The 15,986-nt window shown below is 41.9% G+C and overlaps 1 protein-coding gene across 1 annotated transcript in view; it reads left to right on the top strand.

Moving 5' to 3' along the window:
* The window catches only part of LOC122810775 (transcription activator BRG1-like), a 1,556,036-nt gene that overhangs the window by 1,002,345 nt on the left and 537,705 nt on the right, over positions 1-15,986 (top strand). The window contains exon 17 of the mRNA XM_044082336.1: positions 315-533. Coding sequence (XP_043938271.1) covers positions 315-533 — 219 coding nt within the window. The remainder of the gene's footprint in view (positions 1-314; positions 534-15,986) is intronic.

The raw sequence follows: 15,986 nt of genomic DNA, 5'->3' as shown, positions 1-15,986 counted from the left end.
TTGCTCTAGATTGTCTTTATGGACAGAATGTACTGGTTCAATGTCAAGGATGTCTCATTCCTAAATTGCATTATTTAATGACCTAAACGGAATTTCTTTCTCTATAATGCAGGTACTGACTAGCTTCTGCTTTTCTGAAAAAGGCCTGTTGAATTAGTCCACTAAGCATGTTAGTAAATTGGAAAAAGCTTGGCAAAGTGTGAGGCAGCACCTGGAAATGGGTAAAGCTGCTTAGTTTAGAATTAATGAGGTGAAAAGTTTATACTTTACTTCTGTTCAATTACTATTGTTTCAAAGTGTTTTTGTTGTTTTAGAGAATGGATCTAGATCGCCGACGTGAAGAAGCTCGAAACCCTAAGCGGAAACCAAGACTTATGGAAGAAGATGAACTGCCTTCTTGGATCCTCAAAGATGATGCTGAGGTGGAGCGTCTGACATGTGAGGAAGAGGAGGAAAAGATGTTTGGCCGTGGTTCACGGAATCGAAAAGAGGTGGACTACAGTGACTCATTGACAGAAAAACAGTGGTTAAAGGTATGGTGAAGGAAGTTTTTGGATTGTTCTCCAGGTAAAATTGCTTTTCGTTCTAAAAGTTGATTGTAAACATATAAACTAGATTTTTTTATACAGTAAATGCAAAACGGGAGCATAACTGTAGCATAAGAAAGTCATTTTTTTTTTAAATTACAATACTGGTATTTTTCAAGCAAACACATCTCATCAGTCCTGTTATTAAATGTTTCACTTCAGCATTTACATTTCATCTTGAGCTGCTTTATATTTTAAACTGAAAATTTTCCAAGTGCCTGAAAAAGTCTAATTGAGAGAAAAATAAAAAAGCTATTAAATGCACTTCAAGTCCATAAAATAGCACAAAACTGAAAGGAAGAAGTAACTGCAGAAAGAAAAGCAACGGCGATGGGAGACATTGTACAGACAGCCCTCTCATTGCTGCCGTAACAGTATTGAGACTTCATCGAACTAGAGAAAATATCACATGTAAATAAAGTTAATTTGTGTGACTACTACAGAGTTCCAAGTTAATTTTGAAAAATGCATGACTTGGTTAAAATATCCTTACTTTGACACACAAGCCAGTTGTTAAATACATTTTTGTGTTTTTTTTAATATAAGTAAATTTATTTCTCAGTGTTCTCTCAAAAAAAAAAAGGCTTAAAATTAGCATTAAACTCAAACACGAAGTAAACATACACCTATTTTCAGCTGCACTTAAATTTCCAGGCCTAAGTCTCTCTCCCTGTCTCTCCTTTTGCAGTCCATGACTACATAATCTGCTACAAAATTATCACTATATCCCCTTAGCTGTGCTGTTTGATAACACACATGTGCTCATAAATCCTAAACTTGAACTTTCTAGAAGTCTTGCATATATAGAATGACTTTGAAACAGCACATGTTGTTATTTGAATGAGCCATATAATGACATGACAATGACTGGATAGATTGTAAGTGATGTATAATGTTTGCAACTACAGTTGTTTCAGTGGTGTCTGTGATGTATAATGTTTGCATCTAAAGTGGTGTCAGTGTTTGTTTTTCATTTATATAAATGCACGATTGCCTATGTAATACGTGATAATTTAAAAATGTTTATTGGGGAAAAAAACAGCACATGCTGCTGAATAAGCTATATGTGCTCTTGAGTTATTTGTAAAAAAAACCCTGGATGTTCAGATATTATTTTTGTTAAAATAAAACTGTGTACACTAGTATCCCTGCTAAGAATCCTTTCAAAAAGATTTTTTAAAATTGTACTCCTTTTATTAGTGAAAGTAGTTTCACTAGCAAATGTTTCAAACTCTCTTAATTTTTTTTAATGGGGCTGAGCTGCTGTCTGCTGTGAAGGTCCAAGTGCATAGAGCTGTCCCAAACAGTAGGCTTGTGTTCTTTACCACCATTAACAACTTACCCCTGTTCTCAAACCTTGTACTTTCTCAAAACCTTTTGTTAATCAGAAGATCATCAGTGGTTTAATTGCTCATCTTCACATGTTGGCTGATCCCAGTATTGTCTCGTAAGTAATGTGGATGCATGCTTCTGTAATGAAGCAGGCAATTACTGCTACTGTTCCTAGAAATGTGTAGCATATAACTGTGATCTCCGTACATTAGCACATCTAAAAAATTAAACTTTTGTATTGAAGTCTGAAGTTAAAATTTCAACAGAACTGTTGAGAAACATATAGAACTTGTTCAGATTATGTGGTAACCCATTGCAAAAAAGAAGAATGTTGGTAAAGCAACAGTAACAAATATCCTGTCTAAACCTGTCACAGTCGTATGCAAAACTTTCCTCCCAATAGGTCATCACTTTGTTGTCATAATTGGGAGCCATAGTTGTTCCCCATAATTCTATCCTTTGTCAGTAGAAAGGTATCTTTGTACATAAAAATATTGTTGGATGAAACTTTATTTGTATATTCATTTAGCAAATAAATACTCAGAAAAATGATTGCATTGGACCAACTTGACCACAACCCACTCCATACCAACTTCGTGATGAGTCGATGTATAAAGTGTGGACACATGTCTGCAGTGGCAAGAATATCAGTGTTGTCAGCTCACTTTTAACATTTCAGTGAAACGAAAGGTGGCCTAACAAACAACTGGTAGGTAGTTGCTACCTCATTAAGAGGCCTGCCTATAAAAAAGGCAAGCTGGCTTTAATTGTGATGCCACATAGAGCATATGCTTGCTTACCAGAGTGTTACTGTATTTAATAGAATTTAGAGCAAATAGTGTTTCACTAATGCGGGTTTGCTCTAAATTCTGCTTCCAGGAATATTTACACTTTAAAGCCACTGTCAGTGCTAAATACCACAGTTCATGGAGGTAGATGTTATTTTTGCTGCTGCTGTTTCATGTTTTGTGCTTGTACTTTAATTTTCATCTCTTTGTCAGTACAATGCCATTGTGTAATGTAAGAGATGGAGGGGGGGTTACAAGAGGCCGTTTCTTGTTTTGACTATTTTTTTGATGTTTGCATTCTAGACTTTACAGGTGTCAGTTGTGAAATGTTTTCTCTTATACTGGTTTTCTGTTGTGCATATATGGAGGAAATAGCCATAGAAGATGCTAGTAATTAAAAAATTTGTCCAGTTTTTGATGAGCAAACACTGGAAATGTAGCATTGTGGCTTGGATTAGGAAACTAACTTAGCCTGTACTGCACCAAACACAGTTTCAGTATTTGTATTAATCTTTCCTGCTAAGATGTATAAGTAAGGACTTGCCTAGTGTTTTTTTTTTTATTCCATCTCTTTTAGTTAACTTGATTTGTACACACACACTTGCCCACAATTTGTAATATGTAGTCATGTTAATGCTTCAAAATTAAATCATCCTTCTCTTATCTACAGTGTATCTGTGTGTATATATGTGCATAATACACGTGTGTGTGTGTGTGTGTGTGTGTGTACGTGTGTACATGCGTGCGTATATATAATATAAATGGATCCCTATCAGGTGATCGAAATTTCAAAACTTTGAAGACCATATGTTCGAAGTTTTGAAACTTTGAACACTTTGTATTGAGATTGCCGTATAGAGCGGAGCTCTGGATTTGCCGTTTTCCTCACTGTAGTGGGGTCTTGGAGTTGAAATATTTAAGTAGCAGGGGGTGTGGGGCTTGTCCCCCTGCAAAAATATATAGATACGCTTTATTTTACTGTTTTTTATTTTAATTTCGAAGTTTCAAAACTTCATACATATGGTCTCAGCCAAACTTCGATCAACTGATAGGGATCTGTGTGTATATCTACAGTGGGATATAAAAAGTGTACACACCCCTGTTAAAATGCCAGGTTTTTATGATATAAATCATTTCAAAACTGTTCCCACCTTTAATGTGACCTATAACCCTGTACAATTCAATTGAAAAACAAATCTGTTAGGGGAAAAAATATAAAAAATAAAACAAGTGCAATAAGCTGGTTGTATAAGTGTGCACACCCTTAAACTAATACTTTGTTGGAAGCACCTTTTGATTTAATTACAGCATTCAGTCTTCTTGAGTAGGAGTCTATCAGCATGGCATATTTTGACTTGACAGTATTTGCAAACTGTTCCTTGCAAAAGCACTCCAAATCTGATTGCGAGGGCATCTCTTGTGCACAGCCCTCTTCAGGTCACCTCACAGATTTTCTTTTGGATTTAGGTTTGGGCTGTGGCTGGGCCATTCCAAAACTTTAATTTTCTTCTGGTGAAGCCATTCTTTTGTTGATTTGGATGTATGCTTGGGGTCATTGTCAAGCTGAAAGGTGAAATTCCTCTTCATCTTCAGCTTTCTAACAGATGCCTGAAGATTTGGGGACAAAAGTGACTGGAATTTGGAACTGTTCATAATTCCCTCCACCTTGACTAAAGCCTCAGTTCCAGCTGAAGAAAACCAACCCCGTAGCATGATACTGCCACCACCATGCTTCACCATGGGGATGGTGTTCTTTTGGTGATGCGAAGTGTTTTTCGCCAAATGTATCTTTTGGAATTGTGGCCAGAGTTCAACCTTGGTTTCATCAGACCATGACACATTTTCCCACATGCTTTTGGGAGACTTGATGTATTGTTTTGCAAATTTTATCTGGGCCTGGATGTTTTTCTGTGTAAGAAAAGGCTTCCGTCTTGCAACCCTACCCCATAGCCCCGGATATATGGAGAATACAGGAGATTGTTGTCACGTAGTACACAACCAGTACTAGCCAGAAATTCCTGCAGCTCCTTCAGTGTTTATGTAGGTCTGTTGGCAGCCTCCCCGACCAGTTTTCGTCTTGTCTTTTCATCAATTTTGGAGGGATGTCCACTTCTTTGCAACTTCACTGTTGTCCCATACTTTCTCCACTTTTTGATGACTGTCTTCACTGTGTTCCATGGTATACCCAATGCTGTGGACATTTTTTGTACCCTTCTCCTGATATCTTTCAAGAATGGAGATCCCTTTGATGCTTTGTAAGCTCTCTGCGAGCCATGGCTTTTGCTGCAGGCAACTGAGTAAATGTCAGGAAAATCCTACTACGACAGCTGAACTTTATTTGGGGTTAAGCAGAGTCGCTTTAATTGATGGCAAGGGTGTACCCAAGAAGACTGAATGCTGCAGTTAAATCAAAAGGTACGTCAGCAGAGTATTCATTTAAGGGCGTGCACACTTATGCAACCAGCTTATTGTATGTTTTTTATTTTTTATATATTTTTCCCTAACAGATTTGTTTGTTTTTCAATTGAATTCTGCGGGTTATAGGTCACATTATAGGCTGAAAAAAATTTGAAATTATTTATTGAATTATTTATTTATAGAATCATAGGAAGTTACTAGGCTATTGAACCTGAGGCCCTTACAAGTCTAACCAAGAATTTAGCCCATGTTTCAACAAGTCCGCACCCTGTTATACCACTGTCCATCAAGGACATAGGTGGAATCCCAGGGGTGTATTTTCTGTTCCTCATGCAATTATCCAGGTTGCGCTTAAAACGGTTTAATGAGGTACTCTGCTTTACGTGGAGAGGTTGTCCTGCCAATGATGTGACAGACCAGGTTGAGGTCTTGCATGCAGGTTACTTGAGTGGAGCTTGACGTGCGGATTATTGTGGTGTCATTTTTTTGTATCACGAAATCCTGGCATTTTAACAGGGGTGAGTACACTTTTTTTATATCCACTGTATGTATATATCTATATATATATATATATATATATATATATATATATATATATATATATATATATGTATGGGTCTACTTGTAAATCTCGAGATACTGACTGCCTTTCAGTATCTTGATATCTAAATACCGAACACCCACTATACAGAAATATTATAAAACCAAATGTCACTGTACTGAATTTTCAGCAAGTGACATTCAGTTTTGTAATGTAACTTCCAGCACATCACCACAAACACCACCACCCCCTAAACCTTTACTAAAACACCAAACACACACACCTACAAAACCTTGCACCCCCCCAACACCCCCACTACTTTTATATACCAACTCTGTGATCACACTACCACGGAAGGCACAAAAAAACTAACGCTAAACACCCTACACTTACTTCGCACACCTTCACACACGGTACACTTTTGAAAAGCACACTGCCTGAGGTGGAGCGTCTGACATGTGATGAAGAGGAGGAAAAGATGTTTGGCCGTGGTTCACGGAATCGAAAAGATGTGGACTACAGCACACACACCTAACTCGACCAACTCCCAAAACTTCCCACAACACTGCAAAACAAAAAACCCTACCCAAAACCCTTAAACACTAACAACTTACCTGAATCTCCATACAAACCATCCACCATATCCCACTCGCAAACCCCAATGCACCGCAAACACAAACCACAACACCCCAACAGCAGATTCGATGTTCTTCGTGTTTCACTGTTGCAGTCATTACATTTGGGTAATCTGCTGGCAGGTTGCCCTCAGTCGGCCTGAATAACAAAGTCTTGGGTTCTGCGTCAGTTGCTGTCTCCTCTTCCATGACGTCAGGTCGTCAGGGGTATAAAACATGCAGCCGACCCCATTTTATTCAGTCTGTCTTGCCGCGCGGTGCCCGAAGCAGAAGCAGTTTGCAAGTGCCAGTTGGCAGACTCCTGAAATTTTTGTATTCGAGTTTCAGAACTGAAGTCTTCAAACTAAAGCTAAGTACCCCGTTGGGGAAACTTTTTCTTGCTCCTTACCGATGTCAGTAAAAGTAAATAATTGCATTACTTGTGGGAAGCAAATACCTCATAAGGATTTTCATTTGTACTGTATTCCTTGCCTAGGCCCTGATCACAACGTGCCTTGCTGTCGGTTTTGTGCTAAATTTAACCAATGCACTATTAAGCGTCGGTATATTTTTGTTTCTAAATATTTTGGTTCAAGATTTAACTATCCTGAAATGTCGTCAGTTAGCAATCCAACTACTGGAGTTCACAAAAGACACAAGGAAAAAGAGAGAGACCGTCTAGGTCCAAAACCGACGATGAAGCTTCTCCTAAGCCAGTCGCCGGTTCACCGGTACTCAGGCGCTTTCGCAGCCCCTGATACCTGCTACTTTTGAGTCGCAGGCCTCTACCGAGACCCATTCAGAGCCCGGTATGCCGCGAGATTCTCAGAGTATTGAACCCGCGGTTGTGTCTCCCTTAGATGGGTCCGGAGCCGCTGAGCAGGCACCGGCTTTTGAGGGTGTTTTCAGACCTCAGCATTTTTATATTAAACCGCCAGCAACAAAAAACAAGGTCAAAAACAACTTCTATGTCTGAAAAACCGATGCATGAGCCACATGCTCAGGCCCCTATGCCTAAAACACAGATGATCAAAATGGCTGAGGATTTAATTACCTTGATCAGGGGTTCCCACCCCACCCCCCCTGCTAAGAGGCCTAGGCAAGGCACTGATTATGAATCTTCAGATCAGGTTTCCATTTCTTCTGATCAGGAATTTTTTATTCCTCCTTATGAGGATTCTGATGCAGAGGAATCCATCCCATCTGCATTTCCTCCTGAGAATTACTCTCTTGGAGAGACACTGCATACTTTAAGGGAACATTTTCACTGGGAGAGTCAGGATGTCTCTGAATCAAAAAGTCTCTTGCTTAGGCCTCTTATCAGGAGGGGGGTGGGAACCCCTGATCAAAGTAATAAGATCTTCGGCCATTTTGAGCATTTGTTTTTTAGGCATGGAAGTTTGTCCTGGAGAATGTTGTACTTGTTTCTTTGTCTTTAGAGCTGCTTTAGTCTTTGGCTTTGAAGCTAAAGATGGCTTTACATATAACTGTGTTGGTCTGAAAACCCCCTCAGAAGCCGATGCTTGCACAGCGGCTCCGGACCCATCTGAGGGGACTGTTTCCGGGGATCCAATACCTTGAGTTTCCAAAGGCCCAGTCGGCTTCACGTGGGAGTCAGAAGCGGCCTGTGGCTGCAAAAGCACCTCACTGAGAACCGGCGAACCGATGAGTAGCTTAGCGGAAGCCTCAACGTCGGTTTTGGACCTCGGATGGCCTGTCCTTGTCTTTATCCTTGCATTTTTTAGAAACTCCGTTCGTCAGTTGTTCTGACGGCATAGTATAATTAAATCTTCGGCCAAAGTAATGAAAGGCAAAATTGTCCCAACGCTTGATAGTGCTTTGGTTAAATCTAGCACAAAAACAACAACAAGCAACGTTGTGGTCTGGGCCTAGGCAAGGTATACAGTAAGAATGAAAATCCTTATGAGGTATTTGCTTCCCAAAAGAAATACAATTATTAACTTTTTCTGACATCGGTCTGGAGCAAGAAAAAAGTTTCCCCAACGGGGTACTTAGCTTTAATGAAGACTTCGGATCTGAAATTCGATTCTGAAAATCTAAGGAGTCGGCCGACTCCCACAAATTTCTTTTCAAAATCCTGCTGCTGATCCTGAGACTATCTCTCAGGGTCCCAAGGGTGTAAAGGCTTCTACAGCCAAAAATCCTACCCCTTCTGATAGAGATTCCAGGGCGCTGGATAGATGGGGTAAGAAGGTTTGTACGTCTGCAACCTTGACAATCAGGGCTTTAAACTGCCAGTTTCATATGCTTAAATATCAACAGCATGTTATGGGCTTACTGAAACAGAAAATGATGTTGATTTCTGATTGTGTGGAAAATAGAGTTACATGATTTATTGCATTCAGCAGAACAGGTTGGAAAGCATACTTTGCAATGTGGATGTTCATGTTTCACTGCTGCAGTCATTACATATGGGTTATCCTGCCGGCAGGCGGTCCCGCAGTCGGCCAGAGTTCCAAAGTCTTGGTCTGGCGTCGGTTGCTGTCGCTTCTTCCCTGATGTCAGTGCGCTAGGGGTATACAAGATGCAGCCGACGCCATTTTCTTCAGTCTTTCTTGCCGCCCGAAGCAAAAGCAGTTCGCAAGTGCCGGTCGGCCGATTCCTGAGATTTTCAAATTCGAATTTCAGAACCAAAGTCTTCAATAAAGCGAAGTACCCCATTGGGGAAACTTTTTCTTGCCTCCGACCGATGTCAGTAAAAGTTAATTGCATTTCTTGTGGGAAGCAAATACCTCATAAGGATTTTCATTCTTACTGTATTCCATGCCTAGGTCCAGACCACAACGTCACTAGCTGTTGGTTTTGTGCTAGATTTAACAAGCACACTATTAAACGTCTGTTTGATTTTGCTTGCCATTATTTTGGCCGAAGGTTCAATTATACCATGCCATCGGAACACCCGACGACCGGAATACGCAAAAAAAACGCAAAGACAAAGATAAGGACAGGCATCCGAGGTCCAAAACCGACGAAGCCTCTTCTAGGCCAGTCGCCGGTTCTCAGTGAGGCGCTTTCGCAGCTCCTGACACCCACTACCTCAGAGCCACAGGCTGCCTCCGACTCCCACATGGAGATTTCTAGGCCTCTGGAAACTCAAGGTATTGAGCGCACGGAAATTAACCCCTCAGATGGGTCCGGAGCCGCTGAGCAGGCATCGGCTTCTGAGGGTGTTTTCAGACCTTCACAGCTTAACATCAAAACAACAACCAAGTCTAAGACTCCATTAAAGTCAAAGAAACTAGTACAACATTCACCTGGACAGGCCTCCATGCCTAAAAAACAGAAGCTCAAAATGGCCGAAGACCTAATTACTCTGATCAGGGGTTCCCATCCTCCCCTGATAAAAGGTCTAGGCAGGATACAGACTGATTCCTCTGACCAGGTTTCCATTTCTTCTGATTCCTCTTCAGACCAGGGATACTCTTTACCACCCTATGAGGACTCTGCTGAAGAATCAATCCCTTCAGACTCTCCTCCTGAGGATTACTCTTTTGGGGAAACTTTACATACCATGAGGGAGCATTTACATTGGGAGAGCCAGGATTATTCAGAATCCAAGAAAAGGCTCAGATTTTCTTCTATTGCCTCAGCACAGGCCCCTTGCTATTCCGCCTGTGTTAGATATTGTGGATGATGTGTTCTCTGAATCCAGTTTAACCCCTGATTCTTTACCCCCAGCACCAGCCAAGCCAGATAGGTACTACAGAGTTCCTGACTCTCACAAATTTCTTTATAAAAACCCTGCTGCTGACCCAGAAACTATTTCCCAGGGTCCCAAAGGGGTAAAGGCTTCCACTGCTAAAAATCCAGTTCCTTCTGACAGGGATTCTAGAGCATTAGATAGATGGGGGAAGAAAGTTTACACTTCTGCAACTTTAGCAGTAAGGGCTTTAAATTGCCAGTTCCACATGCTTAAATACCAACAATATTTAATGTCTCTGTTAAAACAGAAAATGCTTACAAGCTCAGAAGGTCCTGACTATAAGGAAATGCAGGATTTATTGCATGCAGCTGAACAAGTGGGAAAACATACTCTGCAATGTGGTTTTGATTCATTAGAGGCTTCCTGTAGAGCTGCAGTTACAGGATCTGGGATTCGAAGGCATGCTCGGTTAAAAGAACAAGGTTTTACCTGATCATGTTAAGGCAAAATTATTGGATGCTCCTTTACAGCATGATATCTTGTTTGGTGTTAAGGCAGAAGAGGTATTAAAGAAAATGGAGGATAAGGCAAAATCTATGCAAACAGTGAAGGATTTCTTACAGGTACAGCCATCTCGATTTAGCAGAAATTGGCCTTCTAAAAATTGGTCCTTTCCAGTGTCAGACAGACGACAGAGGCAGATACAGTTGCCCAAGAGGCAGATCTCAGCCCCAAGGCTCTTGCAGACCACGACAGTGGGGTGCTTCATCCCCAAAAGGAGGAGAAGACAAGTCACAACTTTATAGGAAACAGTCCCAATGACTTCCCCCTTCAAATGCCAAGCACTTGCCTTTTGGCAGCTCCCTTAGGGGGAAAACTAGCACTTTTTTCACAAAATTGGCACATAATCACCCAAGACAAATGGGTTCTGAATATTGTGTCTCAAGGTTACAGGTTCCACTATCACACTCTACCAAGGCCAAACGGGAATGCCAGACCTGCCCCAAAATCAATGGACAAAAGCACAAAAACAAATTACAGCCCTCATGGACATGAGAGCTATTCAAAAGTGCCACAACATGAACAAGGACAAGGATTTTACTCAAGACTTTTCTTGGTCCCCAGAAAGGACAAAGCCTGGAGACCCATACTGGACCTATCTACTCTAAATACTTACCTGGATGTTCCGAAATTCAAAATGTTGACACTAAGCTTCTTCCCATGCTGGGCAAGAAGGCTTGGCTTGTTACTCTGGACCTCAAAGAGGCATACCTGCACGTCCCAGTCAGACAAAATTACAGAAGATACCTCAGATTCATAGCTGGCACAATGCATTACCAATTCTCTGCACTGCCCTTTGGCTTATCTACTGTGCCCAGGGTCTTCACAAAATGCTTGGCACCAGTAATTGCATTTTGCAGACAAAAAGGAATTCAAATATATCCCTACTTGAACGACTGTCTTATTCAAGCAGAGAGCAAGGACATTCTTCTAAAGCATCTGGCGTTTGTAAAAAGATTGTTAATTTGCCTAGGGTACACAGTAAATGAAAAGTCAAAACTAGTGCCCTCACAAGAGATAATATTCCTGGGTGCCAGCTTAAATACAACAGCCCAGACGGCTTACCTCACGCCAGGCAAGTAAAGACAACTGACTCAGTACTTTCAATTGATGGCAACAAAAACCCAACTCCCTGCAAGAAAAATTCTGCAGGCCTTGGGGTTCATGGCGTCCTGCATACTACTAATTCCATATGCCAGACTGCATATGAGGAAATTACAATGGTACCTAAAAAGTGTTTGGACTCAACACTGTCACAGTTTGGAACAAGTAATACCACTTATTCCCTGCCTACAACAGGAGTTTCGATGGTGGGCACAGGCATGTCACCACAACAAGGGATAGCCTTTCACTTTACCCACAGCCAGGCAGACACTAACAGATGCTTTGGATTATGCCTGGGGAGCACACATGGCAGGAAAATGCATTCAGGGCAAGTGGGCCGCAGACCAAATGCATCTTCACATCAATCAAAAAGAGATGCTAGATGCTAGCTGTACAAAGTGCCCTAACAGCTTTCAAGGACCTTCTGCATCCAGGACAACTATTACTAGATGGACAACACCACAGTTATGTGGTACATAAACAAGCAAGGGGCCACTCACTCCTATCCCCTCTGCAGACAAGCCATGTCTTTATGGAACACAGCACTGACCTATCAAGTTAATCTGCAAGCACAATTCCTGCCAGGAAAGAAAAATACTCTGGCAGACGACGCAAGCAGAAACATCATGGATCCTCACGAGTGGAAATTAAATCCACAAGTATTCAGCATGATAACACAAAAATGGGGGTGCCAGACATAGATCTTTTTGCCTCCCCTCTGAACTGCCAACAACAGAAATTCTGCACAAGGACTTACCACACACAAGCATAGAAAGTGCATGCTCTCTTGTTCAGCTGGAAAACCCTAAAACTTTATGCCTTCCCACCACTGCCTCTCCTTTCAAAGGTACTCCTAAAAGCCAGGCAAGAAAGGCCAAAAATGATCCTGATTGCCCCAGACTGGCCACGCCAGCACTGGTACCCAGTCTTAAAGAACTTGGCTCAAGGCCCAGCATGGATTTTACCTCAAATTCCTCATCTTCTCACTCAACAAAACCATCAGATCCTGCACAGCCAGCTCAAAACCTTAAACCTGGCTGCATGGCAGATTACTTAGCCAAGCAGCCAACACCTCTCTCTAAAGCTGTTATGGATGTCATTTTGGAGGCCAGGAGGCCCAGCATCAGGAAATCCTATTCAGAAAAGTGGAAGAGATTCTGCGCCTGGAACCAGGCTCAAAGCTTTGACCCTCTTGTTCCAAATATTCCTCAGGTAATACAATACTTAACTGAGATGCTGGACAAAGGCCTATCCTTTTCATCCATTAAGCTCCACGCCTCTGCCATCTCAGCTCATTACAACACGGATCCTCCTATTTTCTCTCATCCATTATTAAAACAATACCTCAGAGGGGCTAAAAACATAAGACCGCCCCGGAGAGCACCAACACCAACTTGGGACTTCAACTTTGTCTTGGAAAAACTAACTTTACCTCCTTTTGAGCCAGCCAATTCAGCAGAATTAAAATGTGCCATAGAAAACTGCTCTGCTTCTGGCAATAACCTCAGCACGAAGAGTCTCAGAGTTACAGGCGCTAATGGCAGTGGAACCTTTCATCATTTTTCATCAGGACAGGGTTTCTTTAAGAACAAACCCTACATTTATGCCAAAGGTGGTATCCAGTGTGGCTCTTAACCAAACTATTCACTTGCCAACATTTTATCCAAATCCCCAGAATAAAGGGGAGAGACTTCTGCACTCATTGGACATACACAGGCAGTTACGCTTCTACTTGGACAAAACAAAAGCTTTCAGGAAAACTGAGCAATTGTTTGTAGCATATGCTGCAGGATCACAGGGAAAGGCTATTTCAAAGCAGACCATTTCAAAGTGGATAGGACACTGTATCCGTTTCTGCTACACACAGCATGGAAAAACTGTACCTAGCAACATTAGGCCACATTCCACCAGGGCAACAGCCACTTCAACTGCCTACCTTAGAGGAGTGCCTACCAAGGATATTTTGGAAGCTGCAACTTGGAGTTCAGTGCACACCTTTACCAAGCATTACCACTTGCCTCTTTACTCTAAATCCAGAGCTGGCTTTGCCACTGCAGTGCTGCAGATCCTCATAGCCACCCCGAATCCTTTATAGACCCAGCCACCCTACCTCAGCTTTGGGATTCAACCCAAGTGTAATGACTGCAGCAGTGAAACACGATGAACATAGTGCAGTTTTGTACCTACCATAAATGTAGATGTTCGAGTGTATTCACTGCTGCAGTCCAGGTTACCCTCCCTCCATCCCCACTTTCTTAGCTGGGACTTAACTATACCTTTCTACCCTATACAACCTATGTGGTATATTTGCTTGTAACTGAAGGTATTGTTTTTATTTTTCATGTACGTTTTATTAGCAATATGTATTGCCTACCTATTTGGGGGCACCTGACATCTGGGGCAAGAAAAACTGAAGAAAGTGGCGTCTGCTTCATCTTGTATACCCCTGGCGCACTGGCGTCAGGGAAGAAGCGACAGCAACCAATGCCGGACCAAGACTTTGGAACTCTGGCCGACTGTGGGACCGCCTGACGACAGGATAACCCAAGTATAATGACTGCAGCAGTGAATACACTCTAACATCTACATTTATGGTAGGTACAAAACTGTACTTTTTGATTCCTTGGAGGCGTCTTTGTAGGGCCACTGTTACTGGATCTGTGATTAGAAGGCATGCCTGGCTCAAGGAGCAAAATCTGCCTGATCATGTTAAAGCTAAATTGCTGGATGCCCCGTTGCTGCATGATACTCTGGTAATAAGGCAGAAGAGGTTTTAAAGAAAATGGAAGACAAAGCTAAATCTATGCAAACTGTAAAAGATTTCTTGCAAGTGCAGCCACCCAGGTTCAGTAGGCACTGGCCTACTAAAAATTGGTCCTTTCCTCTGTCCAACAGAGCCAATCAGGGCAAATCCAGATGCTCAAAAGGCTCCAGATATCAATCACAGGGTTCTTACAGGTCAAAGCAATGGGGTGCCTCCACCTCCAAATCTGGAGGAAACAAAGCACAACCCTACAGTAAGCAGTCTCAATGACTTTCCTCTACCATCACCAAGCACTTATCTTTTGTCAGGCCCTTTGGGGGGGAAACTAGCACTTCTTGCTCAAAACTGGTAGTTAATTACCCAAGACAAGTGGGTATTAAACATAGTATCCCAGGGGTACAGATTTCATTTCCATACTTTGCCAATTCCAAATGGATGGTCGGATCTGCCACAAAATCAGTGGACAGAGGCCCAGAAACAAGTCATGTCCCTTATGGATATGGGAGCTATTCAACCGGTACCAGAAAAGGTAAAAGGACAAGGTTTTTATTAAAGAATTTTCCTGATGCACAGAAAAGACAATTCATGGCATCCAATACTGGACTTATCGATTCTGAACACGTTCCTGGACATTCCAAAATTCAAAATGTTGACTTTACAACAGCTACTGCCTATGCTAGGCAGGAATGCTTGGTTAATAACTCTAGACTTAAGAGGCATACCTGCATATCCCAATAAGGGAATCATGCAAAAGATTACCTCCGCTTCATAGCAGGCTTTTTGCATTACCAATTCTCTGCATTGCCCTTTGGCTTATCTACTGCGCCCAGGGTCTTTACAGAGTGCCTGGCACCAGTAATTGCATTCTGCAGACAAAGAAGCATTCAGATTTATCCTTATCTGGACGATTGTCTCATTCAAGCAGAGGACAAGGACACTCTTCAACATCTGGCATTTGTAAAAAGGCTTCTAGCATCATGCCTAGGGTACACCATAAACGAAAAGAAATCACAACTGGTACCCTCTCAAATAATTACATTGCTGGGTGCAAGCTTGAATACAACTGCCCAAATGGCTTACCTCACACCAGACAAAGGCAACTGACAACATACTTCAAACAAATGGCAGCAAGAACCCAGTTATCTGCAAGACAAATTCTGCAGGGTTTGGGGTTCATGGCATCCTGCATTCTACTAATTCCATATGCGAGACTGCATATGAGGAAACTTCAATGGTACCTAAAAAGTTTATGGAGTCAACATTGTCACAGCCTAGAAACAATGGCAGAGACATGTCACCAAAACAAGGGACTGTCATTCACTCTACCCCCTGCCATCCAAACCCTAACTACAGACACATCAGACTATGCTTGGGGGGCCCAACTTGCAGGGAGATGCATTCAGGACAAATGGATCCCAAACCAAATGCATCTGCCTATCAACCAGAAAGAAATGCTAGCTGTTCAAAATGCTCTGACAGCCTTCAAGGACTTACTTCATCCAGGACAACTACTGATAAAGACAGACAACACTACAGATGTTCATCGTGTTTCACTGTTGCAGTCATTACACTTGGGTTATCCTGCTGGCAGGCTACCCTTTGCAGACTAGCCA

Source organism: Protopterus annectens, chromosome 9.part0 (genome assembly GCF_019279795.1).
Source record: "Protopterus annectens isolate FY-2018-M chromosome 9.part0, PAN1.0, whole genome shotgun sequence".
Taxonomy (NCBI): domain Eukaryota; kingdom Metazoa; phylum Chordata; order Ceratodontiformes; family Protopteridae; genus Protopterus; species Protopterus annectens.
Note: the sequence above shows the minus strand (reverse complement) of the source record. Positions and strands in the feature narration are given on the sequence as shown.